The sequence below is a fragment of the Lithobates pipiens genome, unplaced genomic scaffold, assembly GCF_037356315.1.
Source record: "Lithobates pipiens isolate NorthernLeopardFrog02 unplaced genomic scaffold, aLitPip1_a1.2 Scaffold_22, whole genome shotgun sequence".
Lineage (NCBI taxonomy): Eukaryota > Metazoa > Chordata > Amphibia > Anura > Ranidae > Lithobates > Lithobates pipiens.
In genome coordinates this window covers 81308417-81326886 of record NW_027507784.1, presented here as the reverse complement: position 1 = coordinate 81326886, position 18470 = coordinate 81308417, and the positions used below count along the sequence as shown (strand labels likewise).

Genomic DNA, 18470 nt, shown 5'->3' with positions numbered 1-18470 from the left:
GTATGCCCACTTTAAAGATGCATACTGGGCATGTACAGTACAATATAAGGGCTCATTCAAACCAACACGGAGATCCGTCCTCCCTGCTAAACTGCTTTTTGCTGCATGTGCATCCACCCTCGTAAAAGCCCGCAGGCAGTCCATAGAAGCGGATGCAGAGGCTGCACAGACACAGTGGGATGTCAAAAATCTGACATGCGGGTACACATACACTGTTGCATTCAGATCCATGCACCCGCTCTCATTTCATATTTTTTACATGCCTCCGTGCCTGTGCAGCCTCTGCATCCACTTCTATGGACTGCCTGTGGCAGCTCACACCGCAAAAAGCAGTTCAGCGTGGAGGATGGGTCCTCAATGCCGGTCTGAATGAGTTCTAAGGCTCCATTCACACCAATGCATTATTGTTTTCATGCTTTTTGCAAAAATGCAAGACATGACATTTTTAATGGATTCCTAGGGAGTAGGTTCACATTAATGCATTTTTGGAAAGCACAGCAAAATGTGCTGCCGAAACGATCAAAAGTAACATGCATAGGAGGTGAATGGAGCCTAAGACACCGGCTCTCGGGATAAAAACACAGACCACATACAGCGATAAAAATGGAAGGCTTGCCCTCCGATCAGCCATATGGCCCCATCCCATAGCAATCCATTACAAGCGCAGCCGTCCTAAAATATTGCGTTTAACTACTTTCATTTTGCCTAGCAAAAATTGCTGCAAAGAAGAAAAAACAAAAAAAGAAACACTTGTTCAACGCACATCAAGTAACATAATTTAAAACAGCTGTAGTCGCCTTTAAGAAAACCATTTAAACAGCATTTCACCGCTGTACAGAAAGGAAGACAAAACTCCCTTTTGCGTTCCTCCAGAAGACACTTTTGGTATTTGCAAAGGCTTTAGGAATGTGCAACTTCAACCCTTTGCTGCCAGATGGACTAAACCTGTTAGCTGCAAAAGGGCTAAGAGAAATAACCAGTCACCCCCCCCTTCAAAAAGCTGAAGTTGATCAGCTCAGCCCTTGGAATAGGAGAGTGGCACATGAGGGTCGTACCACTCCGAGACTAGGGAGGTGTGCAGGAGGAGGGGAGGTGAGGCAATGGAATGTTAAAGCTTTTTTCTTTATGGGAGGTTGGAAATTTTGGTTCCCCCCCACTACAAAGTCTTTCACACCAACTTGGCCTGATGCATAGAACGCGTCAGCACAGCAGACACAGTTTCTTGAACTTTTAACAAAGCTAAAAAATTCAAAAAAAATAAAAAAAATGTATAATAATACGCATAAAAAATATAATATATGCAGAACAAACCAAACAAACATGCCCAGCACAATTCCCTTTGTTGGCCTCCACGGAAGGAAAAAATAAAAAAAAGGGGGTCCTCCGCTGTGGCCAGGCCTTCTAGATTTAAACCGAGGAGGCTCCATCTGTACCGATAACTTCCACACTGCTGCAGTTGTGGTTACATTAACATTATATTATAAAAAAAATTCTGGGCAAAAAGCCGTCTCCCTTTTTATGAAAAACATTGAAATGTTCCCGTACCACTATGTTCAAAACACATTTCAACCAATGCAACATTCTTCAAATTACAAAAAAAAAAAAAAACAACAAAGTTAAGACAAAAAAAATAACGGAGCCAGCCAGCCATAGCCCTTGCTGCCGCTCCTGAATCGGGTGGCTGGTAGTCCTTGTAAACCAGTAGCATTTACTTCTGCTGGGGGGGGGGGGGGGTGCGCTCCAAGCCATCAGCAGGGAGCGGGATCAACAGCAATATTTCAATAACTTTCCAGAAGACGATGCAGCTTTTGCAGTCAGAAAACAGAGAGCTATTCATAAACTGCTCTCTCCCTAGACGTTCCCTTTTCTTTACCCTCCGCAGAGTTTCCTGGCCGGGGGAGGGGTCGGGACCCTCATGGTAATTCAATTCCAGTTGTCGTTCACGATTGGCAATGCTTCAAGTCCCCCGTCTCCCCAACCCCATCCTCTGAATATCACAAACCTGTGAAAAAAAAAAAGCATTAGTAAAAAGTACTACAAAAATCCATAAAGCTTTTAATGAAAGCAATATTAAAACTTGCAAAATCCAACCAAATCTTGAGATAAAAATACATTTCTTTTGACTTGCCAGAAAATGAGTTCATTAAAGTGGTTGTAAACCCTTACAACCAACTTTGACCTACAGGTAAGCCTAGATTAAGGCTTACCTGCAGGTCCAAGAAATATCTCCTAAACCTACACGGTTTAGGAGATATTTGCCGAAAGTCATGCGCTGTAGACAGCGGTGCGCAGGTGCACTGAGCGTGCCGTGGTCAGCGGCGATATTCCGCGAGTGGCGGTTCCCATGCGAATGCGCCGAATGACAGTGGCGGAGCAGCAAGACCCACCGAGAAGATGGATGCACCAGACTACAGGGGACAGCGGTGACTTCGCTGGCTCCTGTGTCAGGTAAGTGACACATAATGGACTACTATGCGATGCATAGTAGTCCATTATGCTTTACCTTTGCAGGGAATCAAAGAGGAAGTAAACTCATCAGGGTTTAATTCCTCTTTGACACAGAGCTCCATTATTCAGAACCATAGGGTTATGTTGCCCCCTACAGGAGTAGGACACTAGGCAGGAGAAAAAAAAAAAAAAAAAAAAAAAAAAAAAGGGTGGCTAAACCTATGGGCAGTCCTAGGTGATATACAGCCCCCCCTCTCTCCTATAGGCCTTCAGTTCAGTAGCAAGCAGCGTCAGAAGCATCAAAACTCCTTAGAGGGGGTGGGCGCTATGTGAACAAACAGAAATGGAATTTACAGCAAGTCAAAAATCCCATTTTCTCTTTTGTTCATTGACAGACACAGTGCTCCATTATTCAGAAAGATAGGGATATCCAAAAGCAGGTAACAGGAGCTCAACACAGAAAAATTGGAGCCCAGCCTGTACCATACCCTTCAAGGAGGGGGGGGGGGGGGAATAGGCCCTCTAAACAGCAGCCTGCAACACCTTGCGGCCATAGGAAACATCCTCAGATGCCAGCACATCCACGTTGTAGAATTTTGTGAAAGTGTACTTCAGCAGTTGAGTGTAGATTTTGGGAGGGGGGGGGGGTGAAATCGCCAGGACCAGAGATCCCAGCAGGGTACAAAGTCCTTACTCCTGACTAGGAAGAAAGAAAAAAAATAGAATGCCTATCGAAGGAGGGTGGGTCATCACCTAGGACTACCCATAGGCGTAGCCAAGTGTAGGGAGCAATATAACACACACAATGTACTTGTACCTACTACAGGTAACAAATATAAAAGCTTACCTGTAAGTACAGTGAATATCTCCTAAAACATGCTGGAAAAAAAAAAAAAAAAAAAAAAAAAAAAAAAAACACACACCAACACACTTTATGCAGCCAGTGACATCACCGGCGCTCTGAAGGTCCGGCATACCGTACCAGACCTTCAGAACTCTGTGCCACAGCTGAGGGCTCCTGCAAGGAGGGCTTCATTCTAAAGCAAGCATTTCATATTGCGCAATGCATACTAGCACATTATTCCACTGTCTTGAAGAGGATTTTTTGCATTTATATATGCTGCCATTTACTACAGCTTTAAGTATCCTAGGGGTTATGGAAATTCAGGCTCCAAGTATGGAGAAGCACAATACTCACTCCGCTCATACGACAGCGCTGGCGATTGGTCCGCACGAGGGCAGGTAGTGCATCCTCGTTCCAGTTTAAGCACTAACCAGAGCGGATTTAAAGTGCACCTGTTCTGCCTTACATTAACTAAGCTCTGGTTCACTCCTACTGTACCTCCGCTAACCCATTAGCCCCTGGAATAGGCTCTCCCTATAAAGGCCTTAGGCTGGTGTGTAACAAATTATGAATATTTGTAGCTGAAGAGCCCTATTGCCCTTTCTCAAGGCTGCATGGCAAACAAAAGGGTCTCTTGTACCCCCCTACACAATGTTGTGCTTTATAGCAGTGCTACATTGTAGACGATTTAATGAGAAGTGATCAAATTCAGAAGCCTTGGCAGCAGTGTGCACTTTTAAGAATGTATGTAGTTTGCCTTTGCTAACCCCACTTCTGAAAATGGCAGTTCCCTGAGCACAGAGCTGGAGCAAGCATGGTGCAAACAAGAGACATAATTCCTTACTTGTTCCGGATTAGCGACTGAAAAGGTCAAGGCATCAGCACACCAGCGAGTCAACTAGCATTTTCAGAAAGGTCAGTGATGGCAACTTCCACGTTTCTCCCATAACAGATTTCCATGAAAGCCAGCCTGTGGCAGATTTACCACTGTTAAATAGCGCCCCCCCTCTCCATTTACTCCAGCCCAGTTCCATACAGGGCATTCATACATACAGGGTCGCACAATGCGTGGTCTTGCAGCAGCCCCATTTATATGAATGGGCTGCCTGATACAACACGTACCAAGCAAAAAATTGTGCAAGCAGCATTTTGGTGCACTGTGCTGCAAATCAAGTGCACGGGGTAGATGCCATTCAAAAATGACTTGAAAGGGTCCCAATTGTCATTTGACAGACTTCTAATCAATGTGCACGTTACCAAACTGCAATCGTGTAAAACTGACCCTTACTCTGTGGCAAGCAACTCTGGTTTGTATAGCATTTTCCTGTGAATAGCAGGAACAAAAAATTGTGTACGTGGTGCAGGGGATGAACACAAACCTGTTTTGACCTGCATAGGTTTGCTAAAAAAATGCAAGAAACCCCAACTAGAACTTCCTTCTATGGACAGAAAGTGACTGGACCCCATTAGCGATCACATGCAGGAGACCTAGCAAGGTGACTAGTCGGCCCTGGATGCAGACTGCCCACGACCAGGGTCGATCGTTCGCAGGTAATCACTCTGAGCAACTACATGCAAGCAGCCAGAATTATCTGCAGGAGCCATCATCAGTCTCATGTAGCTGTCAGTGGAGCTACCACCTGTACCTACAATGGGGAAAATTATTTGATCCCCTGCAGATTTTGTACGTTTGCCCACTTAAAATTTATAGACCCTTAATGTCTTTGCGTCATAGGTGCATTTTAAAGTCAGAGACAAAATATCTACCAAACCACCCCCCCCCCCCCCCCCCTCAAAAAATAAAAATAAAACCACCAAACCCACATAAAACAAATGCTATAAATTGAGTTGCAGTTCAGCGAGTAAAAAGCACTTGATCCCCAAGAAAAAAAAAAAGAAAAAAAAAGAAGGACTTCGAACTTGGTGGAGAAACCCTTATTGGCAAGCACAGGTCCACTCTTCTTTACAGATCTTCTCTAAATCCTTTAAGGCAGGGGTCTCAAACTGGCAGCCCCCCAGATGTTGTAAAACTACAAGTCCCATGAGGCATTGCAAAGCTGACAGTTACAAGCATGACACCCCACAAGCAGAGGCATGATGGGACTTGTAGTTTTGCACCAGCTGAGAGGTCCACCATTTTGGGACCCCCTGCTTTAAGGTTTCTTGGCAACTCAAGTTTCAGCTCCCTCAATAAATTCTCTATAGGATTAAGGTCTGAAGACTAGCTAGGCCACTTCATGGCCTTAATGTGCTTCTTCAGGAACACTCCTTCGTTGCCTTGGTGGTATGTTTTGGTCTTCCAGCATGACAATAGCCCATCTGGCTGAGGGAATAAGGGTCTCATCCAAGATTTTACAATACATGGCCTGACCCCTCATTGTGGCCAAGTCGGCCTGTACCTTTAGCAGAGAAACAGCCCCAAAGCATCATGTTTCCACCTCCATGCATCACTGTAGGGAAGGTGTTCTTGGGGTCATAGTCATTTTTCTTCCTACAAACACGGAGAGTCAAGTTATGGCCAAAGGGCTCAATTTTGGTCTCATCTGACCAAAGAACTTTCTCCCAATCCTTCTCTGAATTGTTTAGATGTACATTGGCATGACTGTACATGTGCCTTCTTGAGGGGGACTGGCTGTGTTTGGAGGAAGTAAAAGCACTATGACCCCCAAGAACACCATTCCTACAGTCAGTCAAGCACAGAGGTGGAAACATTATGCTTTGGGGCTATTTCTCTGCTAACAAAAAAGGTACAGACCAACCTTGCTGCATTAAAAAAGGGCTAATGGACAGGGCCATGTATTGTAAAATCTTGGATGAGAACCTTCTGCCCTCAGCCAGAACACTGAAGATGGGTCATGGATGGGTCTTCCAGCGTGACAATGACCCAAAACATACCGCCAAGGCAACAAAGGAGTGGCTCAAGAAGAAGCACATTAAGGTCATGGAGTGGCCTAGACAGTCTCCAGACCTCAATTCTATAGCAAATTTATGGAGGGAGCTGAAACTTGGCGTTGCCAAGCGACAGGCAGGAAACACTCTGTTAAGGGTGAACCAAAATCCCTCCCGAGATGTGTGCAAACCTGGTCACCAGCTACAAGAAACGTCTCACCTCAACAAGGGTTTCTCCACCAAGTCATGTTTAATATAGAACATTTATGTGCTTTTTCCAGATTTTTGGTTGATAATCTGTCCATCATTTAAAAAATAAAAAAAAATAAAAACACACACACATAAAAATTATAGACCCTTAATTTCTTTGCAAGTGGGCTAATTTACAAAATCTGCAAGGGATCAAATAATTAAAAAACAATTTCCCCACTGTAGTTGTTGGGACCCTCAACTGGGTTTCACTAATAGCCCCATTCACAAAATGGGAATGGGGTCAAACCACACACGGTTCACAGAACGTATTACAATTTCCCAGAGTGGTTATAACAAGCCCTTTTGTCAAAGCAATAATTATATATATTATATATATTATATATATATATATATATATATATATATATATATATCCCAACACACCCCCAAACACACACTTTGCTGATCTTGCCGGAATCCCTGTGCCATTTTAAACTTCTTGTCTGGGTAAAAATTTATCAGATTTCCAAGCAATTTTCTGTGAACCGTGCACCTCCTACACTGGAGGTCAGATCAGAAAAGCAGGCTGGGTGATAAATCTGTGAGTGATGTCACCCTAGGACAGGAAGTAGGGTACTGGCAGGATCACCAGTCTAGTTGAGAACTTCAGACCTCAATTGCCCTTACCTTTTTCACTGACTCCTCCCCCCTTCTCTTGAGCAAAGTTGAGTCTGTTCTGCTCGGCCGCTATGCTGTTTGCTTCTGGACTGCTACTCCTTGACTGGTGGGCGGTGTTCAACTGAAAGGCCAAGTCCAGTTGCTCTTGGGCCTGCTTGAGATGCTGACGCAGTTGGTCCAGCTCATGCAGTCCTGAATGGGCCACTGGCAGCTCAAAGGCTTCAGACACACCATTTTCTGGATACAGCTTGCCATTGGGGATCTTCCCTTTTTTTAGCACAGAGTGGTAGTTAGGTGGGGCGCTTGGGGTCTTTTTAGAACCCCGGACCTCCTCTATGTCCCGACTTTTCCGCCGCAGGGAATCACGAATGCCACCAATGCCCAGGTGAAAGAGTTCACAGAGGTTGAGGAAAAAGCACAGCCCACTGACAGCATACATGATGAAGAGGAAGATGGTCTTCTCAGTGGGACGAGACACAAAACAGTCCACGGTATGAGGACACGGGCTTCGTGTACATATATAGGACGGGGCGACTTCAAAGCCATACAAAATATATTGTCCGAAGAGGAACCCGACTTCAAAAACTGAGCGGAAGAGCAGCTGCAGCACGTACACCTTCATAAGCCCGTCCTGCTTGATGCGTCTTCTTCCGTCGTGTTTCTTTCTGTCCTTATCCTCAGCATCCTTCTCTGGAACCAGCTCTTCGCTGATCATTGGGTCTTCTTCATTGTCATCTTCTGCTTCTTCATAATCCCGCCTGGCCCCGCGATGAACCATCGGTGCCCTTTTCTTGCCGCTTTTTGCCTTTTCCAGTCGTCTCCTGTACTCGTCCGGCTGGCGAGCGATGCGGTGCATGGCAAAGCCCAAATACATGATGGAGGGGGTTGTGATGAGGATGATTTGGAAGACCCAGAATCGGACATGTGACAAGGGCGCAAAAGCATCATAGCACACGTTCTCACAACCGGGCTGCTGCGTGTTGCACACAAACTTGCTCTGTTCATCATAATAGATCGACTCGCCGCCCACAGCCGTCAGCACGATTCGAAAAATGATCAGGACCGTGAGCCATACCTTCCCCACAAAGGTGGAGTGGTTGTTGATCTCTTCGAGAAGGCGGGTTAGAAAGCTCCAGCTCATTGTGAGCTATGTGTATATCTGAAACAAATACAAAAAAAAAAAAAAAGTCATTAATATATATAGCAATTAATCATCTAACCAGAGCACATTTAGGAGGAACTGGTTTAAGTGCTAAAATCCAACTCTGTAAAAGGTTTAAAAGGAAGCAGCAGCTGACCACTATGATGCAATATTCAGTGGACAATCCACAAATCCGCAATCTAGCCCCAATAAAAAATAAAATAAACACACACCACACAAAATTACCATTAAACAGCACATAAAAAATCAAATGGATTTTAAAAGGATGGTCTAGCTCTAGGGCCGGGCGGTCTAGCTCTAGGGCCGGGCGGTCTAGCTCTAGGGCTATTCACATCCTCTGATCATAGCAAGGAAGGACAATGTCCAAATATCCTTGCGTTGATGTATCTAAAACTACACAGGTCAACTGAGCCACTGAGTGACTTCTAATGGATAAACTACAATCTAACAATTCAGGCCTGTGTTGAGGAGCTTTAGTTCACCTTTCAATTATTTCAGGTTTTTATACCGGTTTGTCATATATGTCCATCTATGGCAGGGCTCGACAAAACCCGGGCGCCAGGTCGCATTTGCGACTAGAATTAGCGAACTGGCGCCTGGGGCAGCACAGCTGGGGGTATGCTGTCTCCGCGGACCCCCCCGGCGCGATCGCGTCGGGCCGCGCCGCCCGGTAGTTTAGCCCCCGGCTTTGAGGCCTTCTACGATCCTATGGTTCCTTCTGGAATCTGGCGCCCTCTTGTGGTGGCCGTTGGAATTACAACCAGCAATGCTAATGGATGCAATGCTAATTTTCCCTGCCTGCCAGCCTATCTTCCTTCCCTTTACTCAGAACCCCTAAAAATTATATATATATTTTATTCTAACACCCTAAAGAATAAAATGGTGGTCGTTGCAATACTGTCTGTCACACCGTATTTGCACAGCGGACTTACAAGCGCACTTTTTTGGGGAAAATGTATTTAATAAAAAAAAAAAAAAATAAGACAACAGTAAAGTTAGCCCAATTTTTTTTTAATATTGTGAAAGATAATGTTGCGTCGAGTAAATCGATACCAAACATGTCATGCTTCAAAATTGCGCCCGCTCATGGAATGGCGACAAACTTTTACCCTTTAATATCTCCATAGGCGACATTTTAAAAATTCTACAGGTTGCACTTTTTAAGTTACAGAGGAGGTCTGGGGCTAGAATTATTGCTCTCACTCTACCGATCGCAGCGATACCTCACATGTGTGATTTGAACACTGCTTTCATATATGCGTTCGCTTCTGCACGCAAGCTTGGCGGGACAGGGCGCGTTTAAAATATTTTTTTTTTATTTTAACTTTTATTTTTATTTTTTTCACTGTTTTTTTTTTTTTTTTAAAGAAATGTGTCACTTTTATTCCTATTATAATGAATGTAAAAATCCCTTGTAATAGAAAAAAGCATGACAGGTCCTCTTGTATATGAGATCTGGGGTCAGAGAGACCTCACATCTCATATTTACACTAAAATGCAATTTAAAAAAAATTTGTCATTTGAAAAAAATAAATAAAAATGTCCCTCTAAGAGCTATGGGCAATGACTTGGAGACAGGTGAGGGGCTGGGGGCTATCTTCCCCTCACTCGTCTCCATGTCAGGCCAGGGACAGGTCCAGATCGCCGTCACGGACCCGGCTCCTAACTTTTTTAGCTGGCTCCTAGATTCCAAGCAAATTTGTCAACCTCTGATCTATGGGACAGCAAACACCAGTTGGAGGTCAACTGTACCAATTGTTAAATCCTGAATGGATCTCAAACTGACCACACACGCGACTTTTCCGGCCATGCATACCTGTCCTAAGGTCAGCTATTGTTACCACGAAATCCAAGCAACCAGCATTTTCAAAAAGATCTACAATGGCAGGTACAGTGACAATACACAAATGTGTTATTTGGTTGCTTTTGACACCATTCCCTTTAAAAAGGAAAAAATAAATAACAAAAAAAAAAAAAAAAAAAAAAAAAAAAAAAAGGTTGAGACCTTTCTATGGAATAACGCCAAGATAAGAGTTTCGAGGAAGTTCAGCTGGTTCTTGTAAAAAGTTTGCAGGGTTAGTTTCCTATGCACTGTAATAAGCAGTGTTAATTTTGGCAGCAAATTTCAATATAGTTTTAGTTTCAGGACTAAAATGGCATTTTAGTCTACTGCGATTGTTTTAGTTGCATTTAGTCATCTAAAATCCAATGGGTGTAGTTAAATTATAATGCATTATTTAAGCATCTCTCTACAGTTTCCAAGCTCGTTATATACTGATGGAGTGAAAAATCAAATATGTTATTTATGGTATTGATTGTGTTAATTTTGACGTCAAATTTCAATTTAGTTTTAGTCTCATTTTAGTCGACTAAAATGCCATTTTAGTTGACAAAATTAACACTGGTAATAAGATGAAGATTACCAGCCATTTTCAAAATACCAGTTTACATGAGAATGCCACAATAAAAAAAAAAGTGACTCAACTTTCTTGTAGAAAATCAGAGTCGCTCTGGCTTTGCAGGTTTAGACTGACTTGCAAAAAGGGGAGTTTTGGATTAACAGGTTATCAATTTACAGGTGTGGGTAAAAGACTGGAAGAGATTCAGCATGGGCGTGGGCATCAAAGAATTGTCAGCTGTTGAGTCCCTGGGGTTAGGGCGGTTTAGAGAATAAGAATGGTGGTTGTCGATCCTCTTTTCTTCACCTTTTTGGAGTGTGCAGTTTTGGTGTGTTTGTGCGTTTTACCACATTTCAGAAAAAATAAAATTATTATGTTCAATTTTTCTGGAACTGAGGGCACCGGTGTGAACTATGTCATTGGAAACCATATAACCCAGTATCCATGCATTTCTGATGCAGGAAAAAAAAAAAAAAAACACACACCACAATGGATTGCACGTGGTGTGAACTGGCTCTAAAAACAAAACCATCTTCACGTTTCAAAGTGTCTGTACAGAGGCACCATATAGTGTGCTGGACCAGCAGGTACAATCAGGTTACAGCAAAGGGAGGAAATGATGGGGGCAGAAGATAAAGAAGTGTGAACTATGTGTAGTAAAGAATGCAGACATATGTGGATGGTAAAAAGGCCGGATTTGCACATGTGGGAGTTTTGACACTTGCAGAGCGAGGAGGAGACTTTGGTTCACTTGGAACAAAAATAATCCTACCAACCAGATCTCCCCCAGATCCTATTAACACATACAATTTAACAGATGGCGTGTAATTTTCTTTCGCATAATGAGCAACAGATGCAAAAACTTTTTGTCGCTTTGTTGCTAGGAGGAAACCAGGGTGGATAATAAAAAATAAAAATAAAAATAAAAACAACAAAAAATAAGGAAAGACAGAAAAAAAAATAAATAAATAATAATAAATTAAAAAAAAAAGGAAAGACGAGAGAAGAAGACAAGGACAACAGTAAAGTTAGCCCCCTTTTTTTATATTGTGAAAGATAATATTACGCCGAGTAATTCGATACCCAACATGTCAAGCTTCATAGTTGCGACTGCTCGTGGAATGGCGACAAACTTTCACCCTTAAAAATCTCCATAGGTGTCAAAAAAAAAAAAAAATTATTAATTAAAAAATTGTACAGGCTGCATATTTTGAGTTACAGATGTTGTCTAGGGCTAGAATTATTGCTCTCGCTTCAACAATCGCAGCGATACCTCACGTGTGGTTTTAACTGTTTTCATATGCGGGCGCTGCTCACATATGTGCTCGATGGGTATGCGCCGGCATATGAAACCACTGGTCAACACACACGTGAGGTATCGTCGCAATCGTTAGAGCGAGAGCAATAATTCTAGCCCCAGACAACATCTGTAACTCAAAACATGCAACCTGTAGAATTTTTCTCAAAATAAAAATTCTTATTTTAAACCAATTTTAAATAAAAAACTGGGTCACTTTTATTCCTATTAAAAAGGAATGTAAACATCCCTTGTATATATTAAAAAAATAAATAAAAAAATTATATAATAAAAAAATAAAATAAAAAAAAGACACCCCACACATGACTATTGACACATACACTTAACAGATGAGAAGTCAAAATTTCTTTCCCACAACGAGCAACAGATGAAAAAAACCTTTTGCCGTTTTGTTAGAAGGAAACAGCTGTCTCGTCTCCTCTTTTGTAATTCACAACCCTCGGAGATAGTTTGCTCCAGTAAACTTTTTCTGCACTCCACACCAAAGCGTGAAAAGAGAAGGATGACCCCCTCCATTCCAGTTGTGAAGAGGTGACACGGCCTCCCAGCCTTTATAATAGCCTGCTGCCTTGTGTGACACATCTGGACAAGAAGCAGAGTGTCAAACCACACAGGAAACCACTAATCCCACACCGAGGCAGGGAGCAGATGTAGGGATCGCCCAATGTGATTGTGTAACTGCACTCTGCGCAGAAAAAAAAAAAAAAAAAAACCCAAGACCAAAAAGAGCGTGATTTTAACCAATGATAGCTGTGAATCAATTTCCCCATGTTACTCACTTTCACAATGGAAATTATTAATGTAATAAGCCAAGTAAACCACACTAACACCCAACAACTCATTATTTACAACTAGAACGATGTCAAGTTCTGTTGCACTGCCCCATTTCACAAGAATTGAATTGTAACTGTCCTGTAGGACCTGCAACTAACAATTATTTTAATAAAACAATAGGTTGGCATATTTTTTACCTCACCCCGCTCAAAGTAGTGTATAATTTATACTTTTCACTGACAGCACTGTCATGTGAGCTAGGACATTGGAAAGCATATAATTATTCATGCATTTCTGATGTAGAAAAAAAAAAAATAAAATAAAAAAAAAAAAGACAAAAAACCCCCACGAACATTGGACTGCATGTGGTGTGAACCAATCCCAAGCCCTCGTTCACACTGAAGATGGGTTTTAAATGGTCAGCCCAACTCGCACAAAATTTCAAAAGACATCTGTGTTGGTTCATGCACGGATGTCTATTGAAATCACCGCCAAAGTCGCCAAAAGCAGCGCAGGAACTACTTTTGGCAAATCAGTGGAGCGCCTCAAGGTCGCTGTTGGACGGGGCTATTCCAGACAATGGGCTCTGATTTGGCATGTCAAATTGCCCCGATGTGAACGAAGGACAAGAGCTGGTTCACACCACAAACAAAAAAAAACGCATTCCAGATGCATCGCCGCTGGTCTTCACCAATGACAAAATCCCTTTGACAGGCCATTAGTGAGCATTACTAGAAAATGTAAAAAAATAAATAAAATAAAAATCATCATCAAGCCACATAATACCCATAGAAGCCAGTTAGAAGTAATCTTGTTGCTCCAACTTTTCTGAACCAGCAAGTATTCTTGTTTGCTAGAAGCCACCACCCAATTAAATGCTGTATGTCATACGAGTTATCCTTGCAACATCCATGGTCTTCAACGGCCCCTGAGGCCCCTTTCCTGTCAGTTTTGACGGCAGACCTGAACGGGCGCTCCATGCTGGTCTATGGAGTGACAGATGTCAGTGGTGACATGTCCGCTGACATCCGATCCGCCAAAAGCAGACTGGTGGCCCTACGTCCAGATCTGTCGCTGGCGGATCGAATGAGATCTGATGACATGCTGTCCGCTTTCATCCAATCTCTCGATCGAAACCAGCAGCGCTCGACAAGCCCCTCCCCGCTCATTGAGCGGAGACGGACCTGTTAGCCGCCAGCTCAGCGGAGATAAAAACGGAGAGATCTCCTGCTGAGCTGGTGGACAGAGGCAAACTCCAAGTAGATCCGTCTCGTGGGAATGAAGCCTTAATCTTATAAGGTGTATCTCATCCAACAGTTTTTGCCATTGTCATGCGATCCCACCAGCTCTGACGTAATGAGCTAGCAATATGCCTAAACGACCCACATCTTTTACAACATTTTTGATTAATCTAAAGCTGGACATAAAGGGGCAAAATTTAGAGCCCTTTTCCTTTATAAGAAAAAAATAAAATAAAAAAATAAAATTAAAAAAAGGGGGGGGGGGGGAATTTAATTTTTACCAAAAATTCGCAGAACATTGACATTAGATGTTTGCTTTTGGAATGAATGGACTTAACCAAACGAAAACCATATACTGTTAGAAGCAGGATGGAAAATGAATTTCTTTGAATTTCCCTGTCACTGTGGTCAAAATCAAACTTTGATTTGACCCACCGATTAGAAAAATGGACTAATTTACCCTTCTTAAGAATTTTTGTTTGAAAGACTACCCATCTTTGGCCAATGTAAAGTTTGGTTGTGGTCTTCGTTACGAGCAGACGCTTTGTGAATAATGTGAATAAGCCCCGACACAGATAGTAACTCAGAAAAGGGAAGCGAATAGTCAAAGGTTTTTTGGCAGTCTATTATTGTTCCTTAACAAACCTACTGCATATCTATGAATTTAAAAGTTATGATCCAAGCACTAGACCAGAGATCTCCAAACTACGGCCCTCCAGCTGTTGCGGAACAAGACATCCCATGAGGCATCATAAGACTCGTATTCACAGACATGGCGGAAATTGTAGTTCCTGAAAAACTGGAGGGTCATAGTTTGGAGACCCCTGCACTAGACAATCGTTCTTCCTCCTTGTATATTAAACCGTGCCATGCACGTGTGGAATTTGCTTGTCTGTCTAGCGGTGGGACAGAACGATGGACAAACACCAGTGCCAAGACCGCCATAAACCAGCGAGTCTACATGGGGGGAGAATTATAATCACACCTCTCTCTCCTTCCCCAACACCCCAGGTTTAAGGTTACTGGGAACATTTTTTTTTTTCCTTAAAATTTTAAGCCATAAAAAAAAAAAAAAAAAAACACACCACACCTTCCAAAAAGTGTTCTGGAAGCACACACTTCACTAAGATGTGGACTGTATTTGGTGAAGAGTCTCAAAAGCCACACTTATACAAAATTACCACCAAGACAGAAAGCACTGACAGAGTGGGCAAACCAAACCACAACATCCACCTCCTGGAATAAACGTAATCAACAGTTTTCCCCAAACTCCCCTTTAATACGATCGCTTATTTCAATCCCGACAAATTACTATCTCGTGAAACGATAAGCATAGCATGCCAGGCTACAGGTACAGATGGGTGAGGAACTGCCACAATAACCTACCATCCCATCTGGTTTCTGACATCTGCAGGGCACCCTTGGCACAAGACAGGTTAACGGCAGGTCATCCCGGTCAGACCTCAGCATATGGTTCCTTGTTCATCCCCAACATCCCATCAAAGGTCCACTACAAAACGTCCAGACCTAGACCAGTTACTATATGAATTTACAGCAGCCAAATGCAACACCGATGACCATCTACAAGTCTACAGAATCTCCTGAGTAGCCTCTTCCCCGCTCATTAGTGGCTTAATGACCCCTTGACCTCCTATTGACACCATCACCAATAATTACAGTTCATAACACATTCAAACACTTAACAGGATTTTTAAAGAGACAGATGCAACTAGTTTATGTAAATTCTGAACCTTTGCATATGTGATTGCAAATATCTGGACTCGACTGCTGGTTTTGTTTGTTCTTGTTTCTCTCAAAAATGATTATTCTTGCTATATTATAGGTCAACTAAACTCTGAGGGGTTAAAAAATAAAATATATAAAAAGGGAAGGAGGAAGAAGTCGACAAAAAGCACAGCGTAATACATTTTACCACCAACACCCGGTTAACATTCAGTCCACTAACATCAACCACCATTTTGTTGCCACTAAAGTCCAAAACCGTACAGTTACAAAGCCATTTTGAATTTTAAGAAATTTCCATCCAAAAAGGGAACCAAGCTTTGGATAGAGAGGAAAAATGGTTAGAACCTTTGTTGGAGGTTTTTTTTATTGAGCTTGTATCACCGTTTGATCTCCCCTCAATTCCTAGATGGTCAAAAACTCGATTTTTAGATATACCCTCAACATTTTAAGGCTTTTGGCATGCCTAAAGATCACAGGCTTAAAATTCCAGCTAAGGTTCTGCTTTATACATCGTGCCTCTCCACATTCACCTATCCTCGTCACAATACAGGGAGACATAATGGGAGCGTTGAGTGTGTCCCAAAGCCCACTACATTGCAGAGTATTGGAATACCTAGGGTTTTGAAAATTCCACTGGAAGGACTGAGGTCATCCTTCATGGGAACTGTGTGGAAGCTTGGGGAAAGCCAACAGTATTTTCTAACCTTTAAAACCTTAATACAAACTTTTGGAGGGGGCAATGTAAGCAGATCTTGACTTTTAGAACCAATTCACACCAAGGCAATCTGTTGAGGTGCATTTTTCAGTGAGCTTTTCTTGCAATAATGGCTGACGATAAATTCATGATATTAAGTAAAAATTATATATTAAAAAAAAAAAAAAAAAAAAAAAAAAAAAAGGAAAGCCCCACTACTATATTGCAAAGGCCAGCGGAGAAGGTATCTAGACATCATGAAACAAGGGCGGTTATTCTTCAACCTAAGACAATGGGCAGAGTCATACAAATCCATCCTTTAATTTTGCCATCGGCAGCTGTGCTGCTCACAGCCCAACTATGGAGCCATTTATTCCGGCACGTGTACAGCTGTGTCGGGTCTGTTAGAGCCATCAGTGCATGCAATGGAAACCATGACATCTACGGAGCATTAGTCTGCTAACCAACATCCATGGCATGAAACTGATATTACCATAACACTCCAAATCCCAACTTGTTCCTTCAATTTAGGAAGGGCACAAAATGAATTCAAATGTTCACAAGTCATGTGTGGAAATTAGATGCAAAAAAGAGCGGATATTTAGAGTACATTCAGACCTTGGCGTCCTGGTGAATTGCATTACTGTAAATCACATTAAGGCAACGCACCCAAATGGGTGGCTGACAATTCCAAAAATCTCAAAAAACAGATGACATGCAACATTTTTTGGCAAGGTGGTGTACCACAATCCACAGAAGTGTGCTACCACGTGTGTTAGAGCTGTGCCGCCTTGGGGAGTTGGGGTGCCTTTCAAAAAAGAAGGCCACCGCAACCCGTTTATGCACTCAACAGGAGACATGGTAACCCGTTTGGCTGAAAAGTTTGTTCTCCCAGCTCCTGCTAACACTTTCTTCATTTTGGATGAATAGGAGAAGCAATAGAACCTCAGCCTTGCCTTGTTGGGGAGATTTCCATTCACTCCCAGTCCAAGAAGCAACAGAAACATGTTTAGCACATCTAAATTCCCCCAAAAGACACAAGGCAGCAAACTCAAGGTCAAGAAACACACCGGACCTTCCCGTTATTACAGTTACAAAGGCAGAATACCACCAGTGTGTTTATCCATCACCCTCCAGTCTGATCCTCAACTCCTTCTGAAAAAAGGACCAGCTGTCTGCCTTTACTCCAAAGTTCTGAAACCTCTGGTTGCAAGCCGTGCAGCATGGCCCTACTGACCTTAATGGGCAAGTCTGACAAGCGGTGCTGCCTTCGCAGACCCCTTTGGCTAGGTTTGCTTGTAGAGGGGAGATAACTATGACCAACCCACCTGTTTTTACCACCACTAAGCTGCCTAGATGTGTAGGGGTTCCATTTATAATTAAAGCGGACCTTCAGTCATTTTTTTTAACTTTCCATCTATTAAATCTTCTGCCCTTGTCGTTTCATCTTTGGGTAGTAAAATGTTTTTCCCGCCAGTAAAAAAACCCTTATACAGCCCACTTCCTGTTTGACAATAAGCCTAGGCTTATGGACACCGTGCACAGCTAGCGCGCTCCCTCTCTCTCTCTCTCTCGCCAGGGGAGAGGGGGGGGGTAGTCATAAGAGGGCCAATGAGAGCTGGAAGTGTGCTTCTGTAAATTCAGAAGTGAACAGGCAGCAGCTTCAGCTGCCTACAGTTAGGCTACTTTCACACTGAAGCGTTGCGGGGGCTGGAGGTAAAGCGGTGCTATATTTAGCGTTGTTTTAGCCGTGCTATTCGGCCGCTAGCAGGGCAGTTTTAACCCCCGCTAGCGGCACAAAGGGTTAAAACCGCCCGCAAGGTCGCCCCAGCGGCACTTTGCAGGCGGGTTTGCAGCGCTGCCCCATTGTTTTCAATGGGAAGGGGCGCTTTAGGAGCAGTAAATACACTGCTCCAAAAGATGCGGCTTGCAGGACTTTTGACCGTCCTGCAAGCGCACTGCTCCAGTGTGAAAGCCCTCAGACTGAGACACAGCAGCGGCTGTTTCAGGGCGATTTGCAGGCACTATTTTTAGCACTGTAGCGCCTGAAAAGCACCCCAGTGTGAAAAGGGCCTTAAAGTGATT

At 43.0% G+C, this 18470-nt stretch overlaps 1 protein-coding gene across 2 annotated transcripts in view; it reads right to left on the bottom strand.

The window, feature by feature from the left end:
- Positions 1-764: 764 nt before the first annotated feature.
- The window catches only part of LOC143923863 (gap junction gamma-1 protein-like), a 56039-nt gene continuing 38333 nt past the window's right edge, over positions 765-18470 (bottom strand). For both annotated transcript variants that reach the window (XM_077447789.1, XM_077447790.1), the window contains exons 2-3: positions 7061-8210; positions 765-2002 (exon numbers count right to left, since the gene is read on the bottom strand). In XM_077447789.1, coding sequence (XP_077303915.1) covers positions 1995-2002; positions 7061-8192 — 1140 coding nt within the window. In that variant the 5' untranslated portion in view covers positions 8193-8210 and the 3' untranslated portion in view covers positions 765-1994. The remainder of the gene's footprint in view (positions 2003-7060; positions 8211-18470) is intronic.